Source organism: Peromyscus leucopus, chromosome 7 (genome assembly GCF_004664715.2).
Source record: "Peromyscus leucopus breed LL Stock chromosome 7, UCI_PerLeu_2.1, whole genome shotgun sequence".
NCBI classification, from domain to species: Eukaryota; Metazoa; Chordata; class Mammalia; order Rodentia; family Cricetidae; genus Peromyscus; species Peromyscus leucopus.
Window position 1 is genome coordinate 78,944,661 of NC_051069.1, and position 20,488 is coordinate 78,965,148.

Genomic DNA, 20,488 nt, shown 5'->3' on the forward strand with positions numbered 1-20,488 from the left:
ATCAACTAACCAAACCAACAAACAAACAAACAAAAAAAAAACAAAAAGAAAAAAAAGAAAATGTGGAAAACACCCAAGAACAACAGCCAATATTGTCCTCTGGCCTCTGTATGAACACACACACACACACACACACACACACACACACACACACACACACACACACACCCCTGAACATGTGGTGCATATGTCTCTCTGTTTCTCTCCTTTCCTTCTCCCCCTCCTTCCCTCCTTCTCTCTCTCACACACACAAACTTACTCAGTACACTTAGAAACCATAAACATTCTCTGAGCCATGACCCCATTCCTAGGAACTGACCCCAAGCACTGCTAAGGATGAAAAGGGGACAATGCATGTACATTAAAGACTGGCAGTCAGCACTGGGGACACAGACCTTAAGGGGACCCACTGATTCCTTTGCTCAAACACTCGGAGAGCAAATGTTTTCTTCCACCTAGCAAAAAACGATGACACACATGCTCGACACAATCAGCATAAAATGGCCAGCAGGTTGGAGGGGAGACAAAAACCAGATTTTCTTTTAACATGTTAATCCACTGTCTTTTCAGATTGCTGGCTTTCTGAATAATGCAGTTTATAAAGATTAAAAAAAAAAAAGGCAGAAAGAAAGAAAAAGAAAGCCCAGTTACATGACTGAGATATCCTTCATTCTACGGTCTGAAAAAGTCTAGTACAAATTCAAAGCATGGCAAAGAGATGATAAAATTCATCTAAAGTTCAGTCTGAAATAATGGGGGTGGAATTGTCCTACCATAGTAAAGCATGTTATAAAGCCACAATAATTAAAGCAAGAGTATATACTGCTAGCAAATCAAAATACATGGTTCTGGTTCAGTATGTAGAAGAGTATTTAAGTACCATTTCAAAGCAAACCAGTGGAGAAAGGATTAACTATTGAATAATGGCATTGCCAACCAGTCATACATCTGGGAAGAAATCAAATCACTGCGATTATGACCTACATGAGAGACCTATCGCAGTGGAGAATTATCTCAAATTTGATCTAAGATTTAATAAATTGAATACAAATCATCAGATGAATGAAATAGTAAACATGATAAATTAATGAATGGAATAAACCCCACTAAGTTACAAGAAGATGTCTATGTAATTAAGATTGTGTGTCTCTTTTTGCCTCGTGAGGCAAGAGATACTTAGATTTCTACAGCACTTTTAAGGAGATGAAGGAATGCCTGGGCTTACAGAGCCACGTAGCAGAGCAGCAATTCATGGGGAAGGGTTTGGCAGAAATCTTGGACAGCAAACAGTGAGGTCCAATCCTCGGCACGATCCTACCCAGATGTGAGCTGTGGTGCAGTGCCTAAGGAAAACAAGCCACTCCTTTAGGACTGAGCCCTGAAATGACAGCTAGAAGGACAGACTTCAAATGGCAAGTCACCAGCTGCTTCTCCCCCTACAACCCTAGGGAGCTGGCGGGCTCCAGGCTGACAGTTACAGAGTTAAGTCTCTCCCCTAGCAACATGGAAGAAATGTCTTTGCATTTCTATTTTCTTGGAACAGAAAGTCTTTCTAAAGCTACAATGTAAGCAAGCAATGAAAATGTCTGTGTGACTAAAAATGCCAGAAATAAAATTAAAAGCAACGAGAAACTGAGAAGAAACCTGAAGATCTGAGTCTGATGTGGAGTCTAGGGCTATCACAGCTTTGCAGGGAATCCTGGAGGGTGTTCTGCTTACCCAAAAACAACCTTATTCTTCCGTACTTTTATAGAAGTACATTTTAACTCTCCTCCCCCAGGACAGGGTCTCACCAAGTAGCTGTAGCTGGCCTGGAACTCTCTATGTAGGCCAGTCTGGACTCAAATTTAGAGATCCACTTACCTCTGCCTCCCAAGTGCTTATTTAGACTTCAGTTTTTAAAGGTTTATTTTATGTTGTATGTATGAGTGTGTGCCTGTGCCTGTGGAGGTCAGAAGAGGGTGTCAGATCCCCTGGAACTGGAGTTATAGATAGTATGACCTGCCTTGCATGTGCTGGGAACCAAACCCGGTTCTCTGTGAAAGCAATGAGTGCTCTTAGCCATTAAACCATCCCTCTGCCCCCACACTTAGACTTTAATGTCAAGTAAGAATGACAACACAGATACACTCCTGTGAAGAATTTGGGAAAAAAAGAAGAAAATAAAGTAATCATAACCACATCACCAGAAATGGTCCCTCCCAAAACTTTGGTGTACTTATTTCTGAACATTTTTCTCCCCACAAATACATATATCTGTTTTCTTTAAAAAACTGCAATGAAGTGTAGGTTCTCCAGTTATCTATACTGGCATGTTAGTAATGTAACACGCTACCAATTAAACAATTACCAGGCACTGGGCTTTTCTGCTACACACTCACTTAACCCTCACAATATTCTCCCCAAAGAGAAGCATCTACCTGCCCGTGGAGCCTAAGCACCTGGCTTCATACCACTGCTCTTCCAACCAATAGCTGGGTGAGACAGGTGCCTTGTTTACCCAAACCCTGGATGCCTCCTCGGTTAAACAGATGTCACACCAGGATCCTGCTCCAGGCTGGTGTTCTCAGTGACTGGTGCGATACCCACTATCTACTGCACTGTGCTTCCCAAGCTCTCACAGCCAGCTTCACAGTCAAATTCAAAGCTGAGTCTGTCCATGTCCCACTCTCGAGGAGGATTAGAGTACGCCCAAGGCAAACTCCATTCTCAGTACCCCAGCAGGAAACACAAGTTCCTCTATGGCTTTCCCCAAATGTTGAAAGGCTGATGACCTCAAACAACACTGAAGATCAATTTAAAACCCCACAAGGGTGCTGGTGTTAGGGGCACACCAGAGGCCATGCACTCATCAGTGCACAGGGCCTCGAGCATGGCCCCCTGAGACTAAGAGATCAAGACCATCAATCAGTCCTTAATGTGCTTTCACTGGACACTTGCAACCGTAATTCTATTCTAAGGTCATTGTTTGGAAATAAAAAGCAGCAGGCCTGTGGTTAAAGGTGTTCATTGTTCTTATATATGACATGGGTTCAATTCCCAGCACCCATATGGCAGCACAAAACCATTCATAAAACTCCAGCTCCAGGGAATCCAACACCCTCTTCTGACTGAGGGTACCAGGCATGTTTATGGTATGCAGATATACAAGCAGGCAAAATACTCATATATGCTGTGGGATAATGTTTTTGTACACTGGTTTAATAAAATGCTGATTGGCCAGTAGCCAGGCAGGAAATATAGGAGGGATAAGCAGACAAGGAGAATTCTGGGAAGAGGAAGGCTGAGTCAGGAGACGCCAGCCTGCCATCCAGGGAGCAGCATGTAACAGCACACAGGTAAAGCCACAGAACATGAGGCAACATACAGATGAACAGAAATGCACTGAGTTTAAGTGTGAGAGGTAGTCAGTGGTAAGCCTAAGCTAATGGCCAAGCAGTTTTAATTAATAGAAGCCTGTGTGTGTTTACTTGGGTCTGAGCAGCTGCAGACCGGGTGGGGCACAGGAAAACTTCAGCTACACATATACATAAAATAAAATAAATATTTAAAAATAAAATGGGAAGAAACGGAAAGCAGCAAGCAATCACAGGCCACATCTAAACAGACGCAGAGAAGGTACAACAGCTTCGCAGGCCCACCAGGTCTGCTGTACTTGGGCTGACGCCCTGGCCGAGCTCTCAAACTCATTTGATCCAGTCCTCTGTGGCAGGCCCTCCGACTGGACAGCTACCCCTAGTCTTCACTTTCCAAATCCTCTTCTGACCCCTAGTCAATGAAGTTCTGCCCGCCCCATGTCTAAAACCCTTGGATGTTTTCAAATGCCAAGTCATGTGGCTGAGGATAGGGTCCACTTTGCCCACCCTCCACAGGACCATGACCTTTCACACATTGGCTTCCATGAGCTAATGAATCTTATGATGGTATACTTATTTCCTTAAAATAGGTATACATTTTTCTTTCTTTTTTGAGAACACTCAATGAAACCTACTTACTGTTAAAGAGCTGGAATTCTTGGCCCTTGATAGCTCAATTCTTAAACTTAAGAAAGGGTATATTTATTTCGAAGGAATGTCTAAGGTACTTTGCCCATAAGCAATAAAAATTGTACACAGCCTGATAATATAAAACAAAGTTCAAATGGATGGCAGACTAGTTTCCAATTTTCCATTTGAGTGTTTCAAAATCATGCATGAGTCTAGAAACAATCTCAAGGGTTCGGACTTCATACTAATGGAAAAATGAGTGTTTTTCCCTTGGAAGATTTTTAAAATCTTCAATTTGAACCCAAGTGAAAGGCCAAGGCAACTAATACGGGGCCTCTTGCTCCTCAGAAGACAGAATGCAATTTCACAAACTCCACACATCCAGGGAACAAAATAAATTCTCATTTGTTGTGTTTAAGTTGCTAATTAAATTTAGCATTTTCATATATCTTATGAAAATAACCACCCAAACTCTAACCCAAATTCCTTTTCGAGAGCTGGATGGTCCAATTCCTTTTCGAGAGCTGGATGGTTCCCATGCCTCTAACACGCAATGGTGGGTGGCCAGCTGATGAATGCTGCCATCTTTAGTACTGGAACAGTCTGCTCTTAAAAGCAACACTTGTGCTAGCTTGGGCAGCACGTATATTGAAACTGGACCGATACAGAGAAGATTAGTATAGCCTTGTGAAAGGATGACTAAATCAATCTGTGAGGCATTCCATAACTAAAAACAAAATCTTTAGAGAAAAGCCATTTCTTAATACTGTAAGAGACGGCAACCAGGTATAGTGGCTCACACCTGTAACCCCAACATTCAGCAAAACTTTTGGGAGTCTGTGGCCAACATGGGCTACACAGCGGGTTTCAGGCCAGCCTGGGGCTGCAGTGGGAACCTGCTGTGGGGAGGAGAGGCATGTGCTGGTGTTGGACTTTGAATAAAGCCTATGAGCAGATCAGAGAACAGCAAGTACAGAAGGACGGGAGCAGCAGACATGGCCAGCTTGGGAGGGGCTGGCCGACAGTCTCTCAGCCTAGGCTGCCCACACAGACACAGGCAAGGTTCATCAGGATGCAGGCAAGGACAAGGCCACCCCCTGGCCCTGCTCTTCCTCTCAGGAAATGGTAAAGTCTGTTAAATGCTTTCTGTTTTAGAGAAAGGGAGCACTGGAGGCCTCCAAGTGACCAGAGAGCTACATTCCAATGGCTCTGCTACTGCAAAGTCAGGGAGGACCAGGGCAAGTAAGAACTCCTGTGGCCTCAGCCAGGGGTCTGCTAGACAGCTCTGTTCCAACACTGCCTCCTCTGAGAGCATAGAAACCCAGAATGCAAAGTCAATTGCACCTACAAACCACAGAGTGCAAACCTGAGTTAAGGCCTCACTGGCTTCCGCCCACGCAGTTCTGTTATTTCTGTTCTACCACCAGAGAGGGGGTGACCTAAGGTCCATCCCCGGAACTCACACGGTAGAAGGAGAGTACTGATGCTCCAAACTTTTCCTGTGACCTCTACACATGCATCATGGCCACCATCAAACAGTCCCAACAAGAACAGTCACTCATGACACGGAGAGCAGAGAGGAGAGGCCAGAGATCTACAGCGGATGGGCAGTGATGATCACTGGCAATGTAGACTCTTGAGGCCCACACTGGCCCACTGAGCATGGCATCTCTAGGGCAGGAACTCCACCGCTGCACCTTGACAGTACCCAGACTTCCTCTACACCATCACTTCCAGAACCACTGTTCTGAGGAAGCCACATTTCTTCCAAGGACAGGAAAAGTCTTACTAGCATGTTATCTCTGGTACAGCATCCATGTGAGGCCTGGGTAAACTGTAAAGTTCCCTTTCAAAGGGAATGCTAGGGGACTCATTCCATCCCATGGCCAAAGGCCTGCTTCCTCTGGTGAATACTTTACAATGAAGGCACCCCTGAGAGGGATGAGGACAGAGACACCACTGCTTCTGTTGGTCAGTTCCTGCTGGAAATTTACAATCTATGCTGTCCCTTTCCAAACTTTATGCAATTAAACATGCTTAACTTATGCCCAACATAAAATAGTTGCATGTACAATTGTGTGTCTGTATAAAACCAGGAGCACAGCCTGCTTTCCTAATAATGGATATGCACATGGAACAAGTATTATCTAACGGCTTGGACCATGTGTCTGGAGGAGACTTTAGTTCCAAGACTGAGAGTGGGAATCAGTGTCCTCAACGTGTTTATATGCAGGGGAAGGACAGGCTGATCTCTGGGGGCCTCTCTAGTTCTGACTTGGAGGTAATTGGCAGAACACCAACAAGAAATGACCTCCTTGAGAGCCATTTATTTAATGACAGTGCCCTGATCACAATCCAGTGACAGGACAATCTCCTTGAGGCCAGAGGTGATAGTTGACTCAGCTGGATCCCCATCCTGGCCTTATCCTACAAGGCCTGCTATGGAAGGGGCTGGCTGCAATCACATAGAAAAAGTCAGGTCACCTTCCCTATAAGCAGTCTTCCTGAACACCGGAGAGCTGGAAAGGGAAGTAAAACTGGGCTGCCTGCCTAGAAGTAATTCCTTTAATCCAAGATCAACATCCTGATAACACTGGCCTGCTCTCCTCTAGTCAGGGAACACCCAGCCTGACGGCTGGCTTGGGGAAGTCTGCTGGAAGAGAGGCTGCTCTTCCCAGTGGACTGGCCCTGAGACAGCAGAGGAGGTGGCGGCCAAAAGATCCACCTCCTGAAGCCCTTTCTCCCCCTAATTCCAGTTCTCCACACAATCCCAGCAAAAGCTGAGCAAAACACAGGATGCAAACTCATTATAAGGTGCAGACTCTCATCTTCCTGGGGACATTTCTGCAAATCCAAGAGGTACTAAGTCTTTGAGCAGTTCTGCAATTAAACCCCAGGGACGTTTCTTGATGAAATTAGAAAGCGGCCGGGGAAATGGCTGTGGTACGTAAGTGCTTACTGTGCAAGTATAAGGATCCAAGTCTAGATCCCTAGCATATACGTAAAACCCAGGTATGACATGTATGCCTGTGACCCAGTGCTGGGAGACAGGCACAGGCAGATCCCAGGGATTCCCCTTCACTTACCGTGGAGAAATGCCAGAATTCTGTCAGGACCAAAAAAATTTGCAGACATTTGGTATTTAACTCCCAGTATACTGACATATGCAGACAAATATGGCCTCTTTCCAACATTCTTGCAGTTCTTGGATCGTAACAGGTGCAAATTACTTCTAAAATTCTAACACTATTTTTTTTCTTAACTTAATGGAAAGTTTTCACTGATACGTTTACATCAAGATGCACAACACTGGGCCTGGAGAGATGGCTCAGTGGTTAAGAGCACAGGCTGCTCTTCCAGAGGACATGAGTTCAATTCTCAGCACCCACATGGCAGCTCACAACCAACTGAACCTCTAATTCCAGTGGATCCGGTACCCTCTTCTGGCCTCAGCAGGCACACACGCAATATAGTCATATACATAAAATAAAGTAAAGAAACATTTAAAAAGGATGCACAATGCTTAGAACATGGTAATACATACAAAAACAATTGCTAAGTAAATGGACACTACAAACCTTCTATTTGCCATGAAATGAGAGCATATTACCTACCATCACACCCATACCCACGCTACAGTAGCTGAGGGCTCAAAGCATTCCTTTAGCTAACAAACACAGCCTGTACATCTACTGGGTGCCTGGCACCCCTATAAAGCACTAGAAATACAGTGGTGGACCACACAGGAAACTCTTGTGCTCCTACAGGACTCAGTATCAGGTGCTTCTGAAACTAGGAGAGGATGTGATAGTACCAGGGGTAAAACCATCTGACCCACCAGTCCACCCAGGGTGTCTTGTGCTTATAATTAGGTCAGGAACCCTGCAGTCTCCTTGGGGCCTCTCAGCTTCTTGCCCTCTGAAGGCCTCATACATACCAGTCCCGGGACATTAGCTGAACTATGTACCTTTGGTAGAGGGGATTTACAGAAAACTAGTTAGATGTCTCACACTCCCCATTCCCATACCGTAATGTAGGCACTCTATGAAAGCAAAGCAAATTCAGCAGAGCCCCAGCCTAGAAGGACTTAGGGAAAATCCCACTCAGATGTCTCTGGATAACAGAACCCCAAATTCCTAATCAAAACCTCTTTCCCTCTCCCAGTCTGAAAATCATTTCTACAACAGTAGGGTTCTTCTCTCCTTTTGGAACAAAGAGAGTTACCATTTATTTTCTGTTCTGCCTAGAGATGGAACCAGTGGCTGACCATTAAGTACTTCAACCAAGAGACCTGTCTTCTCCCTCAGATCCCTTGGCCAGGTGGAAATCAGTACCGAGTACACTTGGTGCTTGTCTTAGTTAATTTTCTATTGCTGTAACAAAATATCATGACCAAGGCAACCTAAGAAAGAAAGCATTTAATTTGGGACCCAGGGTTCCAGAAGGCAGTAGTGGCCATGATCATCATGCAGGACAGCATGGTAGCAGACAGGCAGGCATGGCACTAGAGCAGTAATTGAGAACTCACTTGTTGCAATAACAACCATGATGTAGAGATGGCTAACTGGGAATGGCATAGACTTTTGAAACCCCAAAGCTCACCCCCAGTGACACACCTCCTCCAACAAGGCCATACCTCCTATCCTTCCCAAACAGTTCTACCAACTGGGGACCAAGCATTAAAACATGAGCCGATGGGGGCCATGTTCATTCAAACCATCACAGTGCTCCCTCCATTTCTCAGGAAACAGTTATCTTGGAAGGGGAAATTAACTGGCAGTGTACATAGAAGGAAAGAAATATGAAGCAGCCAGTTAGTGAAGGCGGCCTTCAGCAATGCCTCAGGGGAGGAAGTCTAGCAATGCAGGGCAGAGTAGGCCCTCCAAAGCTAGCAATAATAGGTGTCAGCAATCTTTGCCATGACAAAGTAAAGATACTTGAAGGCATTGTTGGTGATATCCCCAACTCTGCATTTATTTACTTAAAAAAATTACATTTTCTGTATTAGCATATATTTATTGTATCATAAAAACAATGGGCTTTATTATGACATTTCATATATGTATTCCCATCATCTGTCTATTACACTGAAGATCTTCCTCTTCCCAAGTAGTTTTTTTTTCACCCCCCTTATACACATTCTCATTCTCTCTCTCTCTCTCTCTCTCTCTCTCTCTCTCTCTCTCTCTCTCTCTCTCTCTCTCAACTCTAGATTCCACAGGACAGAGAATATACAACATCTTTCTTTATCAGTCTAGGTTATTTTGCTTGGCATGGTATTCTCTACCTTAACCCATTTCCCTGCAAATGACATAATTTAATTCTTCATGACTGAACAAAACCTCACTGTCTGTGATATATTTTCTTTATCCATTCATGCACTTAACATTTCATTTTATAATGATGACAGTAACGTTCCAGATCCTGTCCAAACACTTCCTAAAGTTAGCTTATCTGACCTTAAATGACAGTTTATAAGTAGGAGCCATCACGATCTAGGGTCTCTTGCTCAACAGCACACAGCAAGCACGTCAGACAGGAATTCACCCAGAGGAGGCCTGACTCCAGGAACCAAGCTCTTAACAGATTCCTAATCTTAGGAGAATTTCCCAACAACAAAATAACTAAAGTCCAAGTATCCTGTGGCCAGCAACTGTCAGAGAAACTCACTTATCCGGCCTGTGGAAAACTGCCTTTCCTCCGATGATCCTGGGGAATGAAAGAAGAAATCGAATTGAGCCTGGTACACAGATTTCCTAAGCCTGATCTACTGTACTCTTCCCTTTGCAACAAGGCTTGTTGCCAAGTCAGACTACAGCAAGTTTAAATCATCAGAAAAGATCCCCTACCAGGCTACTGGCAACCGGAGAGAAACACTCAGGTTTTTGTTGGTAGTACTGTCATCTTCCTGGTTTGAGAGGTATTTGGGAGTTGACCTAGAAACATCCTTCTTCACACCCTGTATCTCCAGGCTCCACCCATGTTTACAGGTTATAAACCAAATCAGAAGACTCTACTTCAAAAGCGAGTGCCATTTTACTGGCACAAAAGTGCTACTCCATATGGTGAGGTTCGGCCAGCGGCCCCCCAAGAACTAGGATGTGCCTGGCTCCACCTCCAGCTTCAGCTGCTTCGCAGGGACTCAAGAATTACTTTTGTTTTTGCTGTTGTTATGCCTGTGGGCACGGGCTCCTATCTACCTTTCTGGAATAAAGAATTCCTTCAAAGGAAGCTCCATGTTGGAAAGAGCACACCCATTCTGAAGGAACCAAGAATGCACTTTCTCACAGGAATGGGATCTTCATACATCACACATCTCCCTGCTCCCAGTACTATTCTGCCCTCCCTTCCCCCATCCTGATCCATCAAGCAGGCTTTAAAGAATTGAATTCCCTTGTCTTTAAAAGACAAACAGGACTGGGGACTGGCTTAGTTGGTAGCGCGCTTACCTAGGATGCATGAAGCCTGGTGTTCAGTCTCCAGCACCACATAAACCACATGATCCTACACTTGGAGGACGAGGCAGGAGGATCAGAAGTTCAGGGCTACACAGGAGCTTAAGGACAGCCTGGGCTACATGAGACCCTATCTCAAGGAAAAAACAAGAGAGTAAGGTGGGTTAAACGGATTGTTTTGAAATAGTGTAGGAGGATTAGTAAATTCTACCATGTGAGGACCCAGCTAGACGGCATCATCTGCAAAGCAGAGTGAGTCTTCAGCAGACTAAATGATTTATACTGATAAATCGGTTTCCCAGCTTCTAGAACTGTGAGCAAGACATTTCTGGTATTTATAAGCCACTCAGTCTATGGGATGTTGCTGTAGCAGTCCAAATGGATTCAGACCACCAGCTGGTCTCCTTATTCACTGATTCCTTCAGCTCTTAGGAACAAAGACCAAAATCCCGCCATAAACCCAAGGACCACAGGTTCAAGTTAAGGAGACGTGGCTGGGTCTCAACATGGTCCTGTACTACCTGAGCCCTCCCACCTAAGAACCAGCCGCTGCCTATTTTTGTACTGTCTAAGAGCAATAAAACTTAACATTTTTAAGTGGTTGGGAAAGAAATCAGAAGAGAAACCTTTTGTGACATAAGATTATCTGAAATTCAAACTTGGGAACCCAACTATACCCAGTAAAGATTCCGTTTGGACTACTACAGAGGGACAAAGTAGCAACAGAGACGGCATGGCCCGTGCAACCTCAAGTATGTATACATGGCCCTGTCCAGAAAATGTTTGCCCCTGCCAGAACAGCGTCCCCAGAGTCCAACCCGTGGGCAAGCAACACTCCACAAACTCTCTCCTCTGGGGAAGGCTGAATTAAAACCTTCTTTTGGCTTCCTGATGCCTGTGAAATCTACCGGTCTTTATTGAACAAACAGCAGCCACTTTCATGACATGTGGCAAAAATGTTTTCATAACATCTGCACATTTGAGAGTTCTCGATGGTCACTTCTAAAGGGCCAGAGGTCACACTAAGATCGTGCTTACTGGTGATGACTTTCTATTCTTCCATGTAATGAAAGTCTGCTTGGGCTCCTTGTCTTGGTTTAGGTATCAGAAATTTAAAAAAAAATCACACACTGGGACTGTGGAAATGGCTCACTGCTCGCTGTGCAGTTTCCAGCACCCACATAAAAAGGTGGGCATAGCTGTATACACGTCTGTAACCCTAGTGTGTGTGTGTGTGTGTGTGTGTGTGTGTGTGTGCGCGCGCGCGCGCGTGCATGTGTGTGTGTGTGTGTGTGTCTGTGTGTGTCTGTGTGTCTGTGTGTGTGTGTCTGCTGGGGTAGGGTGGGGTGGCACAAAAAGGCACATTCTAGAAACTTACTGGCTGGCTTCACTGAGCAACCCTGTCTCAAGGGAATAGGCAGACGGCAATAAAGGAAGATGCCCAATGCCCTCTGGCTGCTGCTTGCATAAGGACGCACATGCACGTGCCATTCACACATATACACCACACATACACATGATGATGATGATGACAACGACGACAATAACAACAACAACAAGGATGTTGTCATAGACTGAGTGGCTTAAACAGAAATTTACTCATCACAGTTCTGAATGCCCAGACATCCAAAATCAAGACACTGGACAATTCAGTTCCTGGCAAGGGCCTGTGAATCCCGAGATCTGGCACCGTCGGAGTCTAACACACAACCCGCTCTCACTAAATGTTTGAGGAAGGTAACTTTTATGCTATGACCTTACAGAGACAGATAATCTCTCCGGCATCTGTCTTTATGGAGCTTAATCTCATTCAGGAAGGCTCCACTTCCCAAATCCATGGTACTCTTGAGTTGGGGCTTCAATATAGAAATTTTGAGAAAGCAATGAATATTTACTCAGTCAACAGCACACCTACTTCGTGCCAGGTACAGTTCTGAGAAGTGCTCAGAGAGCGAGACTGGACACTGCACGGCAGAGACTCCCCATAACAAGAAGTATGTGGGAGGCAGTAGGGCAGAAAGCAATTGTATCAGGAACTTGAACAGGTATACTTGCCGTTAAGGAACTGACTGCCTGGGAAACCGTAACAAATCTATGAAAAGCCAAGTTCCCACAACTTAAGATTTAAATAATGCTTCAAGACCCTACACAGAAGCCTTAGTGCAGAACAGCTTAGCAGAACCATTCACCAAGGCAGGCTGGTTTACCACATCTATTCTGTGTCGAGCACACTATCATTATCCACACTAACAAATGTTTGTCATTAAGCTGAGAGCCGCTCAACGAGAGGGAATGGGCATTTCCCCCACAAAACAGGGTTAAGAATAGGGATGCATAGTTGTTCAGTTACGTGTGATTTGGAAACCAACATGCAACACACACATTCATGTGAGCACCACATGCCTCCAAGAAAGGGAGAAGGGGGGGAGGGGAATTCATCTGCGGCCAGTCTGATGATGTTTCTTGCTCCAAGAACTGCAGAGAAGAGCCGGGGCACGGGTCATCCAAACTTTACCAACATTCAGTCACATGCTTTCTTATCCCCAAGTACCAGCTCAATCCAGAAATAACTCCATGCCTCTGGTCCCAGGGAAGTTGGGGAAGAAGCCTCTAGCAACACACAGCACAGGAAGCATCTGCCTCCTCCAGGTCTTTGCAGCAGTTTCCAAAAGTCTACTCAGAAGTAATGTGTATCCATACTAGTAGAATCAGGCAGGACAATGTTCCAGGTACTTACCACATAAACAGGACTGACCGAAATGCAGTGGAGGGGGAAAAGCCACGACACCTCACCTAAACCAAAACGAACAGTACCCAAAGTCTGGAGAGAGACATTTGCCAAAACAGATAATGCAACTGGGACGCTCCCTGTTCCAGAGACTCTGCTTTCAGAGGCTCTGAGTCTAGCCTCGTGATCTCAGGGAAATCACAGCCCTTTCTGGGGCCTCTTTTCCCTCATCTGTAAAATAGGGCTCTGGACCAGATCCCTGACTTTAAGAATAGAGGAGTTTACCAAGAAATTCCAGTATCAGCTTTCATTAAGACTTAAGCAGTAAGGCATTCTGAAAAAAGCCCAACAAAGCCACAGCTTCTCTTGAGAAGGCTGAAAGATACTTAAAATAAGAAACACATGATAATATAGTAAGCAAATCACTGATTCTCTTTTCTTTTTAACCAATCTTTTTCAGAAGAAATGGCATCTGCACAGTCATATGCATACCTGAACTGAAGCAGGTATAAATCTTCTCCAGCTCTTTGGAAGCCAGGGGCTCCCCTGTGGGCAGCCCTCCCGGGAAGTATTCATGCTCATGGGAATCAGATCTCATGAGTAGGAAAATGACTGCTGCTTTCCAGCTTTCCCACCATAACAGTTTTACTCCAGAAGCTCAAAAGGAATTACTGTACCCTGTGTATATATGTGTACAGGTACACACATGTACGTATGTACGTGTACACACACACACACACACACAAACACACACACACACACACACACAGAGTGTACACCAGAGATCAATGCTGGATGCCGTCCTCAGTCACTCTCCACCTTGTGCATTGAGATAGGATCAATCACTGAGTCTGAAGCTCACCAGATGACTAGACTGGCTAGACCAGGAGCTCCAGGGACCCACCCAGCTCCCTCAGCAGGATTATAGGTAGGTTAATTCCATGCCCAGCTTTTGCTTGGGTGCTGGGGATCAATTCAGGTCCTCTGCTCTCCAATCAAACACTTTATCCAACTGAGCCATCTTCCTAGTCTCTGAAAATTAACCTAAAAAACAAAAACACCCTGATTCTGAAACCCTACATCTCAATTGATCTTTTCTTTGGGAAGCCATTTTCCACTCCCACCATTTCTATCAAGCCAACACTCCAATATCCTGTGTCTGTTCTCTAATTTTACATATAAAACTGTCTTGCACCAGGGCTGAAGAAAGGGCTCAGTGGTTGAGAGCACTTGCTGCTCTTGCAGAAGACCTGGGTTCAGTTCCTAGCACCTATCTGGTACCTCTCAGCTGCAACTCTGCTTCCAGGAGATCTGATTAATTCTTCGGGTCTCCATGAGCACAGCACACACGTGGCACACTTAACATAAAATAGAAATCGGTTAAAAGAGAAAAAAAGATCTGCATGAATATTCATGAAGGCTGTGAAATTCTGAATGAGAATCAAGTGGGGGCTGTAACCCATGTGAATGTGTGCCCTTCCCCCACCTTTTAAAAAATGCACAACAAAACATTCTCAGGGGCCAAAGAGATGGCTAATCACTTAAGGGCACTTGCTCTTCCAGAGGACCCTGGTTCAGCTCCCAGCACCCACATGGCAGCTCACAACCATAAGTAACTCCAGTTTTCACGTACCCTCTTCAGGCCCCTGCAGGAACCAGGCACATATACATACACTCATACACGTGAAATTTTTTTTTTTTAAAAAAAGAAAGTTTAACTCTGAGCTGGGTGCGGTGGTGCACACCCTTAATCTCAGATTCCAGGAGGCAGAGGCAGCTGACTCTGTGAGTTTAAGGTCAGTGAGGGCTACAAAAAGATAAGCTGAACAGCACAACACACCCTGGTACAGCTATGACCCGGTCTAAGATGAGAAACATTGCAAAACAGAAGCAGACGCCCTGGGATATCCATCCCCTCCCACAATCCTCTTCCCATCAGAGTTATCTACCACCCTGAAGCCAGGGACTTCACTCTGACATAGCTTCCCAACTCCCTGCAGGGCACAGCACGGAGCCTCTTGGTATGTTAATACCTCACACAAACTTAACTGTTACATAAAAAGTATCCCTCTGAAACTTTTTATTTCTTGCTCAGTTTTATGTTTGTGACAGTTTGCATGTGCACACAGAGTGACACATACACCTCCAATTCCCTTAAGGTCACTACCCATATCATTCCATTATAGGAATATAATGACTATATTACATATTTAGCTGAAGACAGTACCTGCTGTTTTATAGGCCTGCCAGGTGGGGCTTACAATGTACCAGACATTTCCCATGTTTTCTAGAACATTTTCCACGGCCACTCAAGGAGGAAGGTAAAATTCACATTAGACCATAGCAGGAACTAGACAGAGAAGTGATAAGATGTGTCCAATACACATGATCGACGACGCAGGCTGCAAGTTCAAATCCATCCAAGCCTAAAGCCGTACACCTAACATTAAGCACTGTAAGTCCACTTATGCATATACTGCCATGATTTAGAGGTTTAAAAAACGAAAGAGCTGGTAGGGACAGGATTCTAGAGATATCTGAGAAAATCTGAAACAGGAAGCTCAGTTTTCTTTCTTAACAAACAATTCCACCGGAAATTCACCAGTGTCCACATGCACACAGAGGACAAGCGTCTGCCTCGGACAAAAGTCCCTGTGGACACTCTGGAGTCAGTCCCAAGTTTACACAGACACTAAGTTACCTCAAGTTGAACTGCAGGCCTGTTTGGCTTCCTTTGGAGAAACATTTTATGCACCTACTCAGAGAGCAGAGAGAGGGGCCCAAGAGACCCTGGGAATCAGACTCTGCTGAGTCGACAAAGTTCCAAGAATCGGCTCCAGGGAACAGTCCCAGCTGCTGCACATTCTGCAGATCTCAGGCACAGTCGCATGCTCACAAGGCCACTCTGCTCTCCACTTGGCCAGCTTTGAGAGAGCTGCTGCTCAAGCCCAACCCTGTTACTCTGGAGAAAGCCCAGCTTGCAATACGGAAGAGAAGCCAGAAAGAGAGAGGGTGGAGACTTAGGGAACCAAGGAGAGAGAGGGAGAGGGGGAGAGAGAGACAGAGAGAGCCCGCCAGCCCGCCCAGCTCTAGGCCAGGGCCCAGAATGGGTGCTCTATTCAGGACCATACCTAGGAGATGTCCAGGTCCTGGCCTCTAGAACTCCCAGCAACAGGGAACGCTGCCCCAGGACTAACCACTGTCAAACCTCTAATACTCAATCTCTCTGAGGAAGCCCTCCATAAGCTGGAGCAACCCCTCCCACCTCTCCCAGCCAAAAGAAGGAGCAAGAGGCACAGCCAGAGTGAGCGTGGCTGGAGCATCCCCTGACCTCTCTGGAGGGGCTGTGGTAAATGATCTCTGGGGGCCCTGCAACCACTTGCCTTTGGCTACAGCACCAAACGCACCGCACTGACTGAGCACTTTAGAGTGGAAATCACTCAATCCCAGAAACCCCGTGAGGTAGTTATTACTGCTGTCCCCACTTTACAGAGCCGGCAGTTGAGCACAAAGGGCATACCCAAGGTCACAGGCAGAGTTGTCAAGTCAGGGGTGAAGGATGGAGGAAGGAAGCCTACAGCAGAGGGAGGGAATCCCAGAGTATCCACTGGATGGGGAGGGCGGACGCGGGAAGGAACCGAGGGAAGGCACAGAGGGAGATAATGGGTCCAAGAGTCAAAAATCAGACTGAATAATCAATCCCCAACCGTGCCCCCGCCTCAAAGCTTAAGCACAGGTAAAGAGCAGAAGATAAGAATGAGGAAGGAATCAGACTGAGCAGTGGCGAAGGGAGGCTTGGGCAGGATAGGAGGAGGCCATTGGGGCAAGGAAGGAAGGTGGATGGGAAAGTATGCACGCGGGACACCAGTGGGCACCGGGGCGCGATCGTCCCACCTTGAGCACTGTGACTGCACCCGCGCTGTGCACCTGGAAGTGCGTGGGCGGGTCGGCTCCCGGCTCCGCAGCCTCATCGCGGCCCTGGTAGCTGAAGCAGGCGTCCGCGATGTCCAGGTGGCCGAGCGGCAGAGCGTCCTGCGGGCTCTTGAAGTAGTAGAGGTAGCAGCGGCGCGAGTCAAACACGAACCAGCGGCTGCGGTAGCCGCGCAGCGGGCCCTTGCCCGAGAGCTTCTGCAGGTAGCCGCACAGCCGCGAGGGTTCCCGCCCCGCCACCGCCCCGGCCTCCGAGCCAGCTCCCGGCGCCGCTTCCTCGCCGCCGCCACCGCCCTCCTCCGCACCGGCCCCGGCCCCGGCCCCCGGCATAGCCCGCCGCCGCCGGCGCCCGCGCCCCGCGCCCCGCGCCTCCGGGCCGCCGCAGCAGCGCCCACCTCCCCGCGCCGCGCCCTCCGCAGGGCCGCGCCGCGCTGAGCAGCCTGGGACTTGTAGTCCCGCCCCCGCCGCGCCCCCGCTGCGTGGGGAGACGAGGTTCCCCAGAGACTCTGGATTGCTCAACCCAGGTTTCGGCTCATCTCGGGGCTCCAAGGTTCTTCCTTATCCCGGGAAGCTAAGTTCTGTTTCTTTATGCGAGCGTGGGTTCCACGAGAGGGTTTTTCAAAACCTGCGGTGGGTTCACTTAACACTGCCCGGAACTCCGAATAAGCTTTGATTTTAAAATCTATGCTCAGCTAGCAGTCATAGGCGATATCACCAAGATGAGAGTGCCTGTTGCCTGGTAAAGAGAGTGGGTGCTGGGTAAATATTTGTAGAGTTTGTGAATGGAAGCCAAAGTATTTACTGCCTCTCCACATCCTGGTTTGTTCACTGAATAAAAAAAAATTATGGAGGGCGTTCTGTGTAGGGTTCAAACACTGGCAGAGAACTCAGCAGTGACAAGCCAATGACTTCCTGGCCTCATGTTATAGTCTAATAATAATGCACACATTTAAAAAAGCAGATAAATAGAACAATTGCTTTGCTGCATAAATGTTATGACCTGTAAATTAATTGCTGCTTAAAATAATACCACTGTGCTGGTTAGTGTTTTTGTCGACTTGACACAAGCTACAATCCTTAGGGAAGAAGAAAATTTAATTGAGAAAATGCCTCCCATAGGATTGTCCTCCTTGGGATTGGAAAGTATGTGGGGCATTTTCTTGATTGGTGATTGATGTGGGAGGGCCTAGCTCACTGTGGGTGGTGTCACCCCTGGGCAGGTGGTCCTGGATGGCATAAGAACGTGGGCTGGGGAAACCATGAAGGGCAAGCCATGAGGAGTGGTCCTCCATGGCCTCTGCTTCAGTTCCTGCTCCCAGGTTCTTGCCCCAAGTTTCTGCCCTGACTTCCCTCAGTGATGGACTATAATCTGTAAGGTGAAATAAAGCCTTTCCTTCCCAAGTTGCTTCTGGTCATGGTGTTTTATTACAGCAATAGCAACCCTAACTAAGACATCACTTACCAGTGATGGGTGGAAATGCAATGCAGGATTGAGACAGTTTCTCATGGTGTAGTCTAGGGTGGTATTCAGCTGGAGATCTTCAAAGTACTACCTTACCCAGCATTACAGGAGTGTGCTGCCTTACCCAGCTTCCCTGTACTTTCTGTATTAAGTCATTGAACTCTCACAACAACCTCACAAGGTAATTATTTTATTTTATGTGCTTTATGCTTTGCCTGCATGTATGTCTGTGTGAGGGTGTCAGGTCCCCTAGAACTGGAGTTCTAGACAGTTGTGAGCCAACATGTGGATGCTGGGATTTGAACTAGGTTCTCTGGAAGAGCAGTCAGTGCTCTTAACTGCTGAGCCATCTCTCCTGCCCCCTCCCTTCTCACAAGGTATTTTTAAATAATTAAAAAGATGAAGTTGTTGAATTTTTTTTTTTTAACTTTAGCTCCATGTTGTTGGATTGTCATTAACTCTAGCCCCACATTGGGTGACAAAATGTTTTTTTTTTATTCCTATTTTCTTTTGGCTCTTTACTCTTTGTTTTTTTTGGGGGGCCCATTACCCAGCTCCTAAATAAATCACACACAGAGGCTTATTCTTAGTTATAAATGCCTGACCTTAGCTTGGCCTGTTTCTTGCCAGATTTTCTTAACTTTAAATTATCCTATCTACCTTTTGCCTCTGGGCTTTTACCTTTCTCTTGCTTCAGCAAATCTTGTTTTCACTCTTACTCCATGGCTGGCTGGGTGGTTGGCCCCTAGTATCCTATCCTTGTTCTCTTGTTCTTTTCTTCTTTTTCCCCCAGATTTCTCCTTCTATTTATTCTCTCTATCAACCCCACCTATCCTTTCTCCTGCCTTACTGTTGGCCACTCAGTTCTTTATTAGACCATCAGGTATTTTAGACAGGCAAAGCAACACAGCTTCACAGAGTTAAACAAATGCAACAAAAGAATGCAACACATCTTTGCATCATTAAACAAATGTTCCAGAATATAAACAAATGTAACATACCTTAAAATAATATTCCACAACAGCACTAAAGTAAGAAGATGGAGTTTGCAAAGGAAGATGAGTATAACCTGTGGTTTGGTCAGAAGAGGTAGATCTTAAGAAATGAGCAGAGGACAAAAATCAGTAAAAAGAATTCAAAACCTTTAAAAAAAAAAAAGAAATGAGCAGAGACCTATATGATGAGAAGGAGAAAGGCAACCAGAGACTGGGAGTGGGGGGTAGTGGAGCAGCATTCCAGGCAGAAGGAATGATGAGTACAGAAGTCACCTTTTTCAAAGAGGTATAGACATTCTAGTTGTATTTCTAGGACATATAAAATACCCCACCAGAAGAGGGTATCAGATCTCCTGCAACTGGAATTACAGATGGTTGTGAGCCAACATGTGGGTGTTGAAAAGCAAACCTAAGTCCTCCTGAAGAGCAGCTAGTGCTTTTAACTACAGAGCCATCTTTCCAGGCTCCTGTCCCCCTGTCCACCATCGCATATTTCACACACACACACACACACACACACACACACACACACACACACACACGAGAGAGAGAGAGAGAGAGAGAGAGAGAGAGAGAGAGAGAGAGAGAGAGAGAGAGAGAGAGAGAGAGAGAGAGCGCCTATTTAGAAGAGCTTAGGTCAGGCTATTTAATCTCTTTTTGCCTCAGTCTTTTATTTCTATATTCTGCCATTGCTATTATTATTGTTGTTGTTATTTTGCCATGAGCATTGCTTCTTCTTCTTCAGTAAGCAGAGGGAAATCTGTCAGTCAGACTGGCCTACATGCACAGTAGGCTAGAGATGTCCATGCTGTGTGCCAGCTGGGCTTCCCTGGGGAGTGAGGGGAACCAAGTTCAATTTGAGCCTCCTTCTGTGGATACGAGGGCCTATGACTAATCAGCTTGTGGAGTAGGCAGTCAGATAGGGTGTGACT

General features: G+C 46.0%; 1 protein-coding gene and 1 non-coding gene across 4 annotated transcripts in view; one reads left to right on the forward strand and one right to left on the reverse strand.

Annotated features, from left to right (window-relative positions):
* Positions 1-17,476, reverse strand: part of Tbc1d2b (TBC1 domain family member 2B) — a 67,679-nt gene extending 50,203 nt beyond the window's left edge. The window contains exon 1 of one of the 3 annotated variants that reach the window (XM_028865965.2): positions 17,064-17,476. In XM_028865965.2, coding sequence (XP_028721798.1) covers positions 17,064-17,429 — 366 coding nt within the window. In that variant the 5' untranslated portion in view covers positions 17,430-17,476. Of the gene's footprint in view, positions 1-9,656; positions 9,993-15,870; positions 16,368-17,063 lie in introns of those variants that run through there. The other 2 variants (XM_028865966.2, XM_037207832.1) reach the window with 2 other exon arrangements.
* On the forward strand, positions 4,611-4,717 carry LOC114691007. The gene has a single exon (XR_003734165.1). It is a non-coding gene; the product is annotated as a U6 spliceosomal RNA (small nuclear RNA).
* Positions 17,477-20,488: the final 3,012 nt, after the last annotated feature.